The 13108-nt window shown below is 59.7% G+C and overlaps 2 protein-coding genes across 4 annotated transcripts; both read right to left on the minus strand.

Annotated features, from left to right (window-relative positions):
* On the minus strand, positions 1–7042 carry LOC113973737. 3 transcript variants are annotated; one of them, XM_027696229.1, is made up of 8 exons: positions 6855–7042; positions 5090–5259; positions 4554–4674; positions 3606–3778; positions 2450–2628; positions 1887–2040; positions 1476–1603; positions 1–1179 (listed from the first exon to the last, which is right to left on the minus strand). In XM_027696229.1, the coding sequence occupies exons 2-8, from the start codon at positions 5142–5144 to the stop codon at positions 400–402; spliced, it is 1590 nt and encodes a 529-aa protein (XP_027552030.1). In that variant the 5' UTR covers positions 5145–5259; positions 6855–7042; the 3' UTR covers positions 1–399. The 3 variants fall into 3 exon arrangements, with proteins under 3 accessions (XP_027552030.1, XP_027552029.1, XP_027552031.1); XM_027696228.1 differs by having other exon boundaries at positions 6807–7042; XM_027696230.1 differs by lacking the exon at positions 4554–4674 and having other exon boundaries at positions 6807–7042.
* Positions 7043–7790: 748 nt separating this feature from the next.
* Positions 7791–12788, minus strand: FAAH2 (fatty acid amide hydrolase 2). Its single transcript, XM_027696215.1, has 6 exons — positions 12601–12788; positions 11689–11806; positions 11235–11354; positions 10205–10316; positions 9398–9592; positions 7791–8786 (listed from the first exon to the last, which is right to left on the minus strand). The coding sequence occupies exons 1-6, from the start codon at positions 12771–12773 to the stop codon at positions 8611–8613; spliced, it is 894 nt and encodes a 297-aa protein (XP_027552016.1). The 5' UTR covers positions 12774–12788; the 3' UTR covers positions 7791–8610.
* Positions 12789–13108: the final 320 nt, after the last annotated feature.

The following is a 13108-nucleotide window of genomic DNA, read 5'->3' on the forward strand; positions in this document are numbered from 1 at the left end:
AGCACACAGTCAGTATTTCCAGAGAAGTAAAAAACCCCGATCTCCTCTTTCATTAAAATATGAGTTACATAAATTTGCATTAGTATAGATACTGTACCACATATACACACATACAAATAGATAAATAGATAAGAGTTTTGGGAGTTGCGCTTTGGTCTCTTCTCCTTGTGCTTTGGCTCCATAGCACCAAAACCCCGGAAGGGAAGCTCTGGAGATGCAGATCCTGCCCATCCGTGGCAGCCGAGCCTGGAGCACGTCTGTGCCTGCCCGCGGGAACCTGCCCCCGCCCCGTCCCCAGCCTGGCACCAGCAGGTTGGGGCAGGCAGCCACCATGGCTGGGGGGCACCTTGGGCTGCGCTGGGAGCTGGGGGCTCCCGGAGATCCCCAGGGTGCCCCCACTCACGGTGGCCCAGGTGGGGCACGTGGCTCGTAGCCGGAGAAGGCAGCTGCCCACAGGATGTTGCCGGGCGAAGGCGGTGGCTGGCAGGGGCTGGGGATGCCTGGTGCTGCCTGCTCTGAGTGGCCTCGCTGCATGGTGCTGTCACCTGGCTCAGTCCCGACGCCAGGCAGGGGCTGGAGAGCGCAGAGGAGCTGCCCTCCCTCCTCCTCCTCGCTGGCCGGCAGCTTCACGGAGCTGAGTGGGACCCAGTCCCTGGCCATGCCGAGGCCCTCCCACAGGTCCTCCTGACTGCAGCTCCTGCCGGGAATGGGCAGAGGAAGGTGGCTGCCTGCTCCCGGGGCTGGGCACTGGCATTTAGAATAGAGCTGGAGGTGCAGGGTGAGCCATGTCTCGGGTGTACGGCTGTCCCTGTCACCTATGCAGCTGTTTCTGGTCAGTCCCACTGGCACCAGCTGCTCCAGCACATCTTCCCCATCACTTGTCTCCTCATCTTTTTCCGGCTGTGATGAGACCTGGGAGCCCAAGGCATGTCCCAGCAGGCTGTGGGTGCAGGATGGGTCGCTTCCCGTGGGGCATCCCGGGCCAAACCCGTTGGCACAGTAGCCGGTCACGTCCTGTGCGAGGCCTCGGAGGAACAGTGGGACCATGGGCGACGCCTGTCCAGCTGCAGGTGGCCCACAGGAGGAGAGCACAGTCTGCAGGAGCAGGGCCAGCGGCTCCTCCTCAAGCTCGAGGGGAGGCATCCGGATGGCCACACTCAGCTCATTGTTCAGGAGAGCCTGCAGGGACACAAGCAGTGACAGGGTCAGCCTCAGCCAGCCTAAACCTCTGCCAGTGCAGGGGTTGTGCTGCTGAGACCCCTCCTGCACTGGACATCAGCTGGCTGATGCCCTCCACCAGTACCTTCCCTTTGGGGTACAGTGGTTTGGACAGCAGAGGAGGCACCTGGCTACCAAGAGGGGCTTGTGGGGTGAGAGGTGGAGGGAAGGAGGTGCTGAGCCCCTGCAAACAGAGGGTATCCCAGCTGGGCTGCAGCACACACAAGGCAGAGGCTGGAGGAGGAATTGTCACTCACCAGTGGTTTTGGGAGGTGCATCTCCGAGGGTTTAAGGAATCCGTGCAGCTGGACCAAGCAGAACCCGGCCGCACTGAGCAGCAGCAGCACAAAGGAGGCACTCAGCACGGCAGGGACCCAGGGAAAGCCTGTTGGGAGGTCACAGCAGACTGACGGGTGGAAAGACACCAGCACATCCCTCCCAGCCCACCCTGTGCCAGTGTTTCCCCTGGAACCCCCGTGGCAGGCTGGGATGTTCCAGGAGGCAAGCCCAAGGCAGAGGGTGAGAAAGCATCGCCCCGAGAGGTCCCCACAGGGCAGTGCTGGGTCACAACCCTGATCACAGTGGCTGGGGGTGAGGGACCCACACGCGAGTCTGCAGGACCCGAGATGCAACCGCGCCGGCTGAGCTGGCGAGAGTGCTCCTCCCACCTGCGGGGCCCGCCGGAGTCATCAGGCACTGCTCGGCCTCCCGGCTTCTCTCCCTGGCCACGCCAGCGGCTGCCGTCCGGACACAGTACCGTGTGCTGGGCTTCAGGTGCCCGAAGGTGCACGGCACTTCCTCGCCGCTCCGTTTGCAGGGCACCTGGAAGTCGATGGGACAGGTGACCACAGTGGCTGTGCCTGGCTCCACTGCCCAGCGCAGCCTCAGTGTCCCACTTGCTCCACAGCCCCTGCTCCCTGGCACCTCCAGCGCTTGGTTCTTCGCCCCAGAAGGTGTTCAGGTCCCAGAGCACCTTCTGGAGCCGCTGTGGCATCACCTTTCATCTGAACAGAACCCGTCACAGGTTCTCCTTAACCCACGCGGTCTGAGGGAGGAAAGGGGTCTCCTGCCTTGCTGGGGTGCGAGCCCCGGGCTGGGGGAGCAGCCAGGTGTGGGCAGGGCTGGGGCACAGGCACCCCCACACCGAGGCAACCCGAGGCGGCAGCTTTGCTGCGCCAGGAAATCTCGTGCAAGCCCCGCATGCTCCGAGCCCTGCCCAGCTGCCACACACCTGCTGGACAAGCAGCTCCCCCTCGTACAGGTGCAGCCGGTACCACAGTTTCAGCAGCACTCGGTCCACTGGCTTGTAGGAACCAGTTCTTCTCTGGTAGGGAGTGAGCGGCATGGCGATGTTTACGTGGAGGATTTGATCCCGGAGCAGCCAGGACAACTCGGGGGGCCCCACAATGGCTGTAGGGAGGGGGAAAAAAGAAAAAAGAAAATAAGAAAATGAAGCCCTTCAAAAGAAGGCAGGCATCTTGTTTCTCTAGAAATGATATTTTTCTACCTGACATCCCCCTCCCAGTGCTCAGAAGCTCCTTGGGTCTTGCCTGATGGCACTTTGTGCTGTGAAACCAGCTTTAGGAAGAGCAGCCACCACATCTTCATGACAGGCAACACTGCTTCTGCTTCCTCCTCACACCGACAGACCTGTGGCACCACCGGCTCCCAGTGCCAAGCCCTTCACCCCTGAGACATCCCCCAGGGCCTGGAGACCCACTGCTGAGGGCAGCAATCACATTCTAGGTGAGCACACCCGTTTCCATGCCAGTTGGATGCAGAGGGAATGAACAAGGGAACCCAAACAGCCAATGTCGACCCCATTTAGCCGCTCGCATGTTTGGTTCACGCAACAACCCCCTGTGAGGTGTGTCAGTGGTCCTGAGTCTTTCCTGTCTCCAGGAAACCTCCTGGCTTTCTGGACAGGACAGTCTGTGACTGAGAAGAGGCACATTCCTCCACCTGGTGAACATGGCAGCCAGGGTGAAGGCATCACCAGAAGGACTGTCCCTGCCTGCCCCCACCTGCCCCAGCTTCATCTTGCTGGAGCAAAAACACCTTTCTAAAGCCAAGCCTGGAGGTGTATCCTCTTTCCCCCAACTCACTGCATTCTCCAGAAACCCAAATTCTCACGTTGCCTTGTTGGCCTTAGGCCTCCCATCCATCGTCCTCACCTCAGTGTGCCTCCTCTGCCCCCTTGCTCTCCACCCAGTCCTCCTCCAGCAGCTCTGCCCCATCCCTTTCCTCCAGTCAGAGCTCTTAGCACTTTTCCCACCAGTATCCTCATATGATTTCTCACTGTATCCCACCAGCTCTCTTCAAGGATCTCTCCCCCCATTTTCCCCCTCCCAGGAAGAGCCCAGCTGGAGGAGCTCCCCTGTCCTTACTGTCTCTGTACAGCTGCAGCTCGCTGGAACTGGCCCACTCAGACTGCTCGCCTCCGGCCTCCACTCTCACCCGTGCCCAGTAGATATCGTGGATCCTGTCAAAATACAACCCACACTCCCAGGAGCCAGTGCTGTTCCCCCTGCAGGCATCTGCCTTGATCCAGCTCGAGGTCCTGCCCAGGGAGAAAGCACAGGGATTGCTCCTTTTTGGCACCTCCCCAGCCCAAAGGGAGGGCTGCCCAGCCACCGCCACCCCACCAAGGCAGAAAGTGTAGGAAAGCCCAGGTGTCGGCCAGCAATGTCCTGGGATGTGTGAGGAGGGGTGTCACCAGCAAGTCGAGTCCCTCTTGGGGACAGATGGCAGCTGGCACTACACCCTGACCTGTGCTCTCTGCGATGAGGGAACACATGTGGGCAGGCAGAGCCCACCGAGGGGTTGAGGCTCTGTGCTATGAGGGAGGTCAAGTGAGCAGTGACTGCTGAGTCTCAGAGAAAGGTGGCTTTGGGTGAGGGGTCTTATCAACACAATGGAGAAAAGAAGATGAAGCCTCCCTCTCAGCAGTGCCCAGAAAAAGGACGAGAGGCAGCAGCCACAGGTTGAAATACAGGAAATCCCATTCCGCATAATGGAAAAAAACCCCAAACCCAAAACCCCAGCACAAAAGCCACCCCTTTGTTTTTTACTGGGAGAGTGACCAGGAGAGGGACCAAGCTGCCCAGAGAGGTGTGGAGGCTCCATCCCTGCAGGTGTTCAAAACCCAACAGGACACAGTCCCGAGCTGACCTTGCCTGTGCAGGGGTGGGACGAGCCGGTCCCTGTCAGCTCCACTGCTCTGTTCCTCTGTGTTATTTACTGCCAGACAGCAACCCTCTGGCTACCGAGGGTCCCCAACAACCTCTGTCAGGGTTTTGGGGGACCAGACCCTTTGCCCCCTCCTCCCCACCTACCGCTTCCTCCACTCCACCTGGTAGGTGGCGTGGCTGGGCGAGCTGGGGTCCGGCTCCCACCGCAGCCGGACGTGGAAGTTCTGTGCCTCCAGCCTCACGTGCCGTGGTGGCAGTAGCATCCCTGGGAGGGGGCAGAGGCGTGTCAGGCAGCGCTGCTCTGCTCTGCAGGGTCCCCTCCTTGGCCAGTCACTGCGTGGTTATGCTGCACAGGTTCCCCTCTCCCGCAATCCCCAGCTTCAGCTCGGCAACAGCGGGCAAACACTGACTCTGCAGCAGGATGCTCAGCACCTGCATCCCCCCGATGCCTCACCACCAAGAGAACCCTCTCCGTGCTCCTGCCAAAGGCACCGACACCCTGACACAGCTGCTGCTGACCCTGGGGTTTTCTTTCCTCTCACAACTTGAAAACCACTCGGTCCCCTCCTCTCCACAGGTACCTTGGTACCTTCTGTAGGTCTAAGAGGTGTCCCTGTGCCTCCCCTGCCCTGCACCCAGGGTCCCCCCAGCCTGCAGCGGTAGCTCCAGCACCAGCTTACCCCAGAGGAGGGAGCAGCTGGCCAGAGATAGCAGCAGGTGAAGGGCAGGGCTCATCCCACCACGGCCCGTCCATCTGTCCCCATGCTACGCCACCGCACCGGGGGCTGTGGCGAGGGATGGGTGTGCTGGAGCTGTTCTGCCACCTGCAGACATGATGGGCAGCTGGGACCTGTGATTAGAGAAAGGGTATTTTTTTCCAAAAGCTTCAGCCAGCAACACCAGCCACAGGCAAGCCTTGCCCGTGGAGTCTGCATGGCCAGTGTGGCACAGAGGTGCCTGTTACGGAGAGGCTGGGGACCCCCTGCCACCCCCAGGGGTGGGTGAAGCAGCAGCAGGGCAGGTGCCCTGGGGGCTCTGGTGGCAAGTGGACCTGCAGGGACAGTGGGCAGCTGCCACACTCTGCCATGGCACTGTGCACGTGCTGCAGGGACCTTCTGCTGCACCCACCTCTGGTTTGGTGAGAAGCCACACTGCCGATGTCACGGGGATGTGGGTCTGTGAAACCTCCTCGCCCGATGCTCACACCACTGTGGAGGTGACTCAGCCCAGCTCTGGGCATGACTCACACTGGCACAACCGGTGACACCACTGCCAGGACACCCCCAGCCCTCCCACAGCCTCCCTGGTACGGGGAGCGCCCCGTGTGTGCTGGCACCCAACCAGGAGCAATGGGACACCCCGAGGGACCCCCTGGGGCTGTTAGCAGAGACCTCAGTCCTGTGAACCACAGCAGAGGCTTGTCCCACTGGGCACCTCTGTCTGACCCCTGGCCAGCCCCTCCTTACAATGGCCTTGCCCCATGATTCAGCTACCAGGAATCTTTCCCTATTGTTGTTGGCCTCCTAGGTAACCTTCCTCTCCTGGGAAGGAGGGCTTTGAGGTCACCAGTGCCAACCTACTGGTTGTGGGGACACATCTGCCTGTGAAGGGGGGGAGCCCGGGGCCACCTCCAGAGGCAGAGGGATGGGAGGATCCCCTGGCCGGACAGGACACCCGCAGGGCTGGCTCACTGCAGCTGCTGCCTCTCGCTCTTCCCATTTCGCACTGACCCTGCGCTAATGTTACGAGCGCAGCCACCTCGGCAGGCAGGTACAAAATGCTTTCCCTGTCTTCTGTCCCTTGCAGCGTTCAGAGCTCGAAACAAGGAGGAGCAGCCAACAAGCAGGGACGTGCAGTTACAAACCGCAGGCGAGGGCCCAGAGGCAAGACCTCTGAAACTCCAGAGCCGAAGCATAGGTAGTGGGTTTAGGGATTGCCCCCACCCCGACGCCAGCAAGAGCCCTCCCAGCTTAGCAGCAGACCCCAGCGAAGGCAGGACCGTTTCTGCCTGGAGGGAGAAGTCCCCGAGACTGTTCCTGGAACTTGTGGGGGCACAGAACTGGGGAACTGACGGACCGGCTGCCTGCAGAGGCAGGGACAGGGCTTCTCCAGCTGCTGGAGGCAGCACAGGGGAGACAGTGCCTCCACAGCAGTGAGGGTGGCCACGGGCCAGTCCCTGCCAGCCCCACACTGACCCCAGCACACCTGCTCCCCTTCTGCCTTGGCCAGAGGGAAAACCTCAGCAACCCTCCCCGTGTTGTAGCAACCGTAAAAGTACAGCTTGGTGGATATCCCGTTGGCTGAGATTGCGGGGATTTAACCCCCTCTCCACAACATCCCCTCCTTTGCCTGCATCCCTGCTGTCATGCCACCTGAGGCACCCGTGCTCCCCCCTACCTTGACCCACGCAGTTCCTCGCTGGTCCCTGCTGTATCAGGAACCCACCAGTGCCTACCACGCTCTGTAAAACGCAACACCCTCAGCTCAGCAGCCCCACATCCGGCTCTGAGCGTTCACTGGAAGCGTCATCAGGATCTGCTCAGTTGCCAGGCTCCCTCCAGACTGGGGACAGGTCTGAGTCCTCTGTGCCCCTGCGCCGGGAGCCGTCCAGCGACATGTGATTTGGCTTTGGTGGTTTGTGCGTTTTTTCCTGAGCCAGGGTTTGTTTTTTTTCCCTTCTTTCCTTCCTTGTTGGCAGCATCCCTGCGGGCCATGGGTGCTCAGCAGTGCCCTCTGCACGCCAGAGCCAAGACACAGCCAGTGCCAGCACCCTGCTGCATGCTGTCTGCACCCCATCCCAGCACCCTGCACCCCCCTGCAGGGACCATCAGTGGCCTGGGGACAGAGAGGAGCACGGGGGTCAGGCCAGGGGCAACACAGAGCAGGGCAGATACAGGCCAGGACATCTCTGCAAAACCAACACCAAGTTTTATCCTTGCCAAGACTAGTTACAGGCTGGACACGCAGGGCTGAGACCACAGCTCTGCCCTAGAGACCCCAAGGGACCTGCAAGTGGTTGTGCATCACCCCACGAGCCCCAGGCCTTTGGCAGCCCATTGGGACAGAAAGCAGCCAGAATTGAGCTTCCCAAGAGCTGTTGCAACCATTACAGGACTAATGGAGCCATGGATGGCAGCATGTGGAGCTTGCTGGCACTCTTCAGCACTGCCAGGGGCCGAGCAGTCACCATCAGTAGGGCATTCCAAAACGAGAGGCCCACAGTGTCCGAGTGCCACCCCTGGGGTCGATGCCAGCACCTCCACTACTGTGCCTGCACTGCTCCAACAGCCAGCAGCACTGGGCAGACCCCACACCTCCTGAGTGCCCAGGGGAAGCTGGCAGGGTGACAGCCACCAGGAACAAGGACACATGGCCACAGCAGACTGGACAGGTTCTTTAATACCACGCTCATTGAGAACACATTGTGCTTGCTGTCCACCCCACATCACTGCCCATGTCCACTCCTGGGGCAGAGGCCAGGCAGCTTGGCAGGGCAGGTGGCAGGGGTGATCCCTCCCAGACAGAAGGGGAAGAAACAGGCAGGAGATACTTTATCCAGTGCTACAAATGCTCTCAGAGCAACAGCTCCTTCCGGAGCTGCACACATGGCAGAGCACAGCACCCCCTACCCCACAAAGCACTGCTGGTGAGGCGGGCGTAGGGCTCAGCCCAGCCCCCTCAGCCCCTCTCCCTTTTTGGTCAGAGGGCAGTGGGAATGCTGCAGCAGACCAGGGGGGCTGTGGGGGCTGCCAAGCCTGGGTGCAGCAGGCACAGTCCAGTCTTGTGGGCAGGGTCAGGCCAAGGAGGACCCTCATGTGCCCAGGGGGGGCCCCAAGAGGGGCTGAGTGGCTGCCCCCCAGCAGTCTGGCAGCATCTCCTCTGCCAAGATCACACTCAGTGTCTTAAAAGCAGCAAGGGTTACAGCGCTGGCCATCTCCATGGCCAGGAAAAGGTGGATGCCCACTGCAGGCAGGACGTCCTCAGCCTGCAGCACTGGGGCTCCTGAGGGGCTCAGGGAGGGCAGGTCTCTCCCTGACAGAGGGTGCTGCAGGAATGAAGAATCCAGCAGCAACAGCCCGGCTGCCCCATGGCCGGAGGCAGCGCCAGCTGCTCCCAGGAGGGCGCAGCGGGACGCGAAGGGAACATCAGCACCTGCCACCACCTCGCTGGGCACCACCCTCTCTGTCCCTGCCTCCCAAGGCTAAACTTTCCCTGGTAAAACCCATCCTCCGAAGGCCTTCTCCAGGTACCGGGCCACCGCCAGCGTCAGGTGGTCGTTGTAGGCGGCTGCCACCAGCTGGATGCCCAGGGGGAGCCCCTCGCTGCCCAGCCCCAGCGGGCACTGCGTCACCGGCAGGCCCAGGACGTTGAAGATGGCTGGAAGAGAGAAGGATGGATCAGAGTGAGCACAGTGACCAGGATACACCACTGCCTGGCTCTCCCACCCCAGGCACGTCATGTTACTCCCGGGAGCTGGTGCTTGACACAGTGGTGCTGAGACATGGTGACAAGGGATATCACTGACCAGAGGTCCCCAGTGTCCACATCGTATCTGCAAATAGCACCCAAGAGGGATGGCATGCCAAGATCTGGTTTGGGACACCACCCCTCCATCACTCCAAAGCAGGCAGCACTGACACCAGCACTAGCATCAAGGTGCTCGGGCCACAGGGAAGCCATGCAGGGAGCCCCAGACTGTACCCCAAGATATGCTGGCTCTCAGGTTCCTGCTAAACCACAGCAATAGCTGGAACACCTCTGGGGCACAGTGGCTCCTGAGATCAGACACATCCCTCAGACCTGCCCCGCTGTGGACAGCAGGTAAAAGATGCTACGTGGCACAAAGTGTGACAACCCTTGTTGTGGAGCAGCCAGACCCCTCTGTGCTGCACAGCCCACTGTCAGCAATGGGAACACTTTGAGTTCAACATTCTGGCTGCCAGCCTGGGCAGCCCTACATGCACCCCACAAGAGCCAGAGCTGCTCACCTGTGTAGGCAAAGTTGAAGGGCATGCAGATGGGGGAGTGGTGCTTGGGGGCGATGGTGGGGTGTGAGGGGTAGAGGAGCACCCCGTCCTGCCCCAGCAGCGCCTCCATCTCCTCCTGCAGGCTCTTCCCCATGCTCACCAGCTTGGCATTCCCACTGTGGTTGAGCTTCATCAGCTTCTCCGTCAGCCCCAGGGCTGCAGGGAAAGGGTACAAATAGGGACATAGAGCGAGAAGACTGTGGGCTATGTGGGGCAGAGAGCACATTGCCTGGCCACATGCAGCATCCCCCAGTCCTAGTGCACCCCCCAAGTCCCCCTGCCCACCAGTACCCACAGCAGATTGCCCCTGGCATGACTCTGTGGGCAGCATCCCCCCAGCTCTGCCAAGGGACAAGCTTTCAGCCTGCCCCTCATTTCCAGCTTTTCCAGCTGCTGGGGTTGAGCGCTCATTAGACAACAGCCCAACTGCACTGATTAGGGTTCTCTGGTACTGCTGCTATGAAACCAGATCAATGCAGACCCTGACTGGCTCCCTCTAGACTCCCCAGCAGTTCTGACAGGGCTCACAGCAGCAGTTCATCATCCTCACTTCCTCTCCTAGGATACCCACTTCCCATGCATCAAAGATCCAGCCAACTCTCCCTCGAGCTTGAATGTGACTCAAAGACACTGTCATTACAAAACCAGGCTGAAGCTGCTCAGCACAAACCCCAAGTCCCTTTGCTGGGCACTGGGACTACCTGTACTTAACAACTCATCTCACCCCACCACTGCCTCTGCACTTCCCAGGGCTCCCCTCAGCCTCACCAATAGCTGGGAAGGTGTGAGAAGACATCCCCACGAGCCACTTCATCAGCTCCCACAGCGGCCACACCGGCTTCCCGTGGTCCCCCAGCAGGTCTGTGAATCGCTGTGCCTCCTGTAACACACCCACTCCCCCTGTCAGCACTGCCAGCACGCAGCAGGGAGGCACAGGCTGCAAGGGACAGTGAAATTCCAGCTGTCCCGTTATCCTGATGCGAGCCCTTCCCATTTTCACACAGGAGATGCCCATCAGGAGTGCCCAGAGCTCCAGCACTGATCCAGGGTGGCAGCAGGAGCATCTCTCCCTGCCAGAGACAGGAAGAAGGAGGGAGAGCCTCCCAAAGCAGCACCTTCCAGCACCCAATTGGCATGATGCAAGGGATGATGTCCAGATAATGTCCAGGCATTTACTCCTATGATATGGCCATGGGACCAGGAAGGAGGCAGAGAAGCCAGATGTGCCCTCCTTAGTGCATGGGGCTGTGTTGTTTCCCACCACTCCCCGTGTGCCAGGAACGCACAAGTTACAACACTCCTGAGAGGGTTTTTCTCTATAAAATACCTCCCTGCACGCACAGAGCACAGCACAGTGGCTGCAATTCAAAGGAAAAATAACGCAGGCAGGCCTGCTGCTGGAAAGCTGCTAATGCCCTGCTTGTCCTGGCATCCTAAAAGGTGTTAATCCCAGCCTGCAACATCAGAAGACACAGCACAGAGCCAAGAGTGAGGCAGGATGCTCCCTGCTGGGCTGACTTAACAACCTGCATGAAGGTCAATGTGTCAAAATGACCTTCCCCTCCCTACACCACATTGCTCCTCTGCTGGGAGCCACGGCCTCATCCTGTGGGAGAGCAAGGGAGAAGGGGCTGTGTGTCTTTGAAAAGAGATGAAGGGAGGACTGGGGGGACAAATGGAGCAGGGAAAGCCCCCAGGCAGGTCTGGAAAACCTACAACTCTCCACTGCTGGCCCCAGGCAGCTGATTCTTCCCTGCTGCCACCAAATTTGTGCCTTTGCCAGCTCGGTCTGACGCACCTCTCCATTGCTGTCCTTGGACGACATCATGGCTGACCAGATCTGGAAAGAATACTTCATCTTGTGGATTGACACATGCTGAACTCGGACCCCCAGGTCACTTTCGATGTGCTCCACCACCTGAAGGGACGAGTAGGAAGGGTTTGTTTTCATAAGGTTGTGAGGTGCTGCCATCAGCCCATGGAAAGTACAGAGAAGAGGGCAAGGGCATCTGCTCACAAGATCTTCTCCTTGTTTCTTCTTTAACACAGAAGAAAAAGTTCTTTCTACTTTTGAACCCCTGGAAGCACAGGACTGGAACAGAAAGCTGCCTCCCCAGCCCTCCATCCTGCCAGTCCCCACAGGAGCCACACACAGAGCAGCTCCCTCCCCTCCCCAGGGCTCCTCAGACTGGTGTCCCCAGGTTCTATCCTCAGGCTCACCCCAGTGAGAACCAACCTCTGCTCCTTCCTACCTTCTTTTGGGCCTGCAAGATCTCCTTGTCCACAGGTGACACAAAAACGGACCCGCCGTCATGATCCATGCAGTGGAATTTGATTTTCTCCAGTGACACTTTCTCATTCAGTTTCAGCCTGGGAAAGGGGCTTTGTCACAAACCCATCCCCGGCTCCTCCCCAGCTGCCAGAACTGCTCACACACATGGTAATGTGTCCTCAGGAGACACTGCTCTGCCTCCCAGGGTGGCAAGGCCAGACCCTGAGGACACACAGACACCTGCTGCCCACAATCTACCCAGCTGCTCTCCCGCCCCGTCAATCCCAGCAAGTTCCAGTTGGGAAAATTCTTATCTCTCCAGAAGAACCTTGTGATTACAAACCCTGTCCATGGCCAAGGTTGGGATTGCACAAGAGCCGGGGAAAAACAGAAGTGGTAATGGAGACAACAGCCACTCACAGGCTGTGGCACAAAGGAGGGCTGCCCTGTCTGCCCCATCTCTGCTCTGCTCCTCACTGGCACCTGCCACATAGCAGGCTCTTGGTTACACAAACCTATGCAGGAACCGAACTGGCTGTGGTGTGGGATGGAAAACTCATCACTCAGCAACAGGAAAAAGGCCCTGTAACACCCAGGAGCAAGGCCAGCCCCAGGAGGGGAGGGCCACGTGGGACAGCACTGAGAACCAGCTTGCAAGTAAAGAGGGAACCAACAGTCTGCTCATGGCTGCCTGTTCCCCAGAGCACGTGGGTGGTGGGAAGGACAGTCCCAGCTGCGAAGGTCCCGTTGAAGCCAGCGGCAGAGGAAGGAAACCAGTAACAAACAAACTGGGTGGGGTGCAGACCTGTCTCGTACAAAGGACTGACCCGCTGTGCAGACCAGAGAGCTGCTGACTCCAGCTCAGCAGCCAGGAGCAGTGGGAGAAACTCACTTGCTGACGCCGGGCCCGGCCATGACCCTCAGCACAGGCTCCAGGTCCTCGGCATAGCGGCACATGGGTCCCGTGCACAGGAAGCTGGTCCGCACCCCGTGAGCGTTTGGGAACTGGCCGTCGTTGGGCACCACCCCTGCGAGCAGAGACACCTTGGGTACCACCCTGAGCATCGCCTCCAACCAAGGGCAGCCCTGCTGGGGGGCTTTGGGCACAGGGCGACGTGGTTCCTCAGGGACTGCACACCTCACAAGGGCTGATGGCAAGGTGCATGAGGCAGGGGAGGAAGGGAGGAAAAGCACCCAGCCAGGACACTGAGAGCCAGAAAAACACCCCAACCTTGAGAAAACATCCCACGCTGAGGATGCAATACCTGGGTAAAACCCCTCCCCGTCTCCCACGCTCCTGGCGTTCTGCCACCGAAGGCTTCCCGCTGCCAAGCCCGGCTGTGCTCCCGGGCTTGTCCCATGCAAGGAGTTACCTGACCCCTTACAGCAATCCCACCAGA

Source organism: Neopelma chrysocephalum, unplaced genomic scaffold (assembly GCF_003984885.1).
Source record: "Neopelma chrysocephalum unplaced genomic scaffold, ASM398488v2 Primary Assembly neopelma1_105, whole genome shotgun sequence".
NCBI classification, from domain to species: Eukaryota; Metazoa; Chordata; class Aves; order Passeriformes; family Pipridae; genus Neopelma; species Neopelma chrysocephalum.

Coding starts and splice junctions, on each gene's coding strand:
- LOC113973737 (XM_027696229.1), bottom strand. CDS start 5,144: ATGAGCCCTGCCCTTCACCTGCTGCTATCTCTGGCCAGCTGCTCCCTC. Junction 1,604..1,886: donor GACTCCGGCGGGCCCCGCAG/GTGGGAGGAGCA, acceptor ACCTCCCAACAG/GCTTTCCCTGGGTCCCTGCC. Junction 1,180..1,475: donor TGCACCTCCCAAAACCACTG/GTGAGTGACAAT, acceptor GTGTCCCTGCAG/GCTCTCCTGAACAATGAGCT.
- FAAH2 (XM_027696215.1), bottom strand. CDS start 12,773: ATGCTCAGGGTGGTACCCAAGGTGTCTCTGCTCGCAGGGGTGGTGCCC. Junction 11,807..12,600: donor GCCGGGCCCGGCGTCAGCAA/GTGAGTTTCTCC, acceptor CCCCTTTCCCAG/GCTGAAACTGAATGAGAAAG. Junction 9,593..10,204: donor TCACACCTTCCCAGCTATTG/GTGAGGCTGAGG, acceptor CTTTCCCTGCAG/CCCTGGGGCTGACGGAGAAG.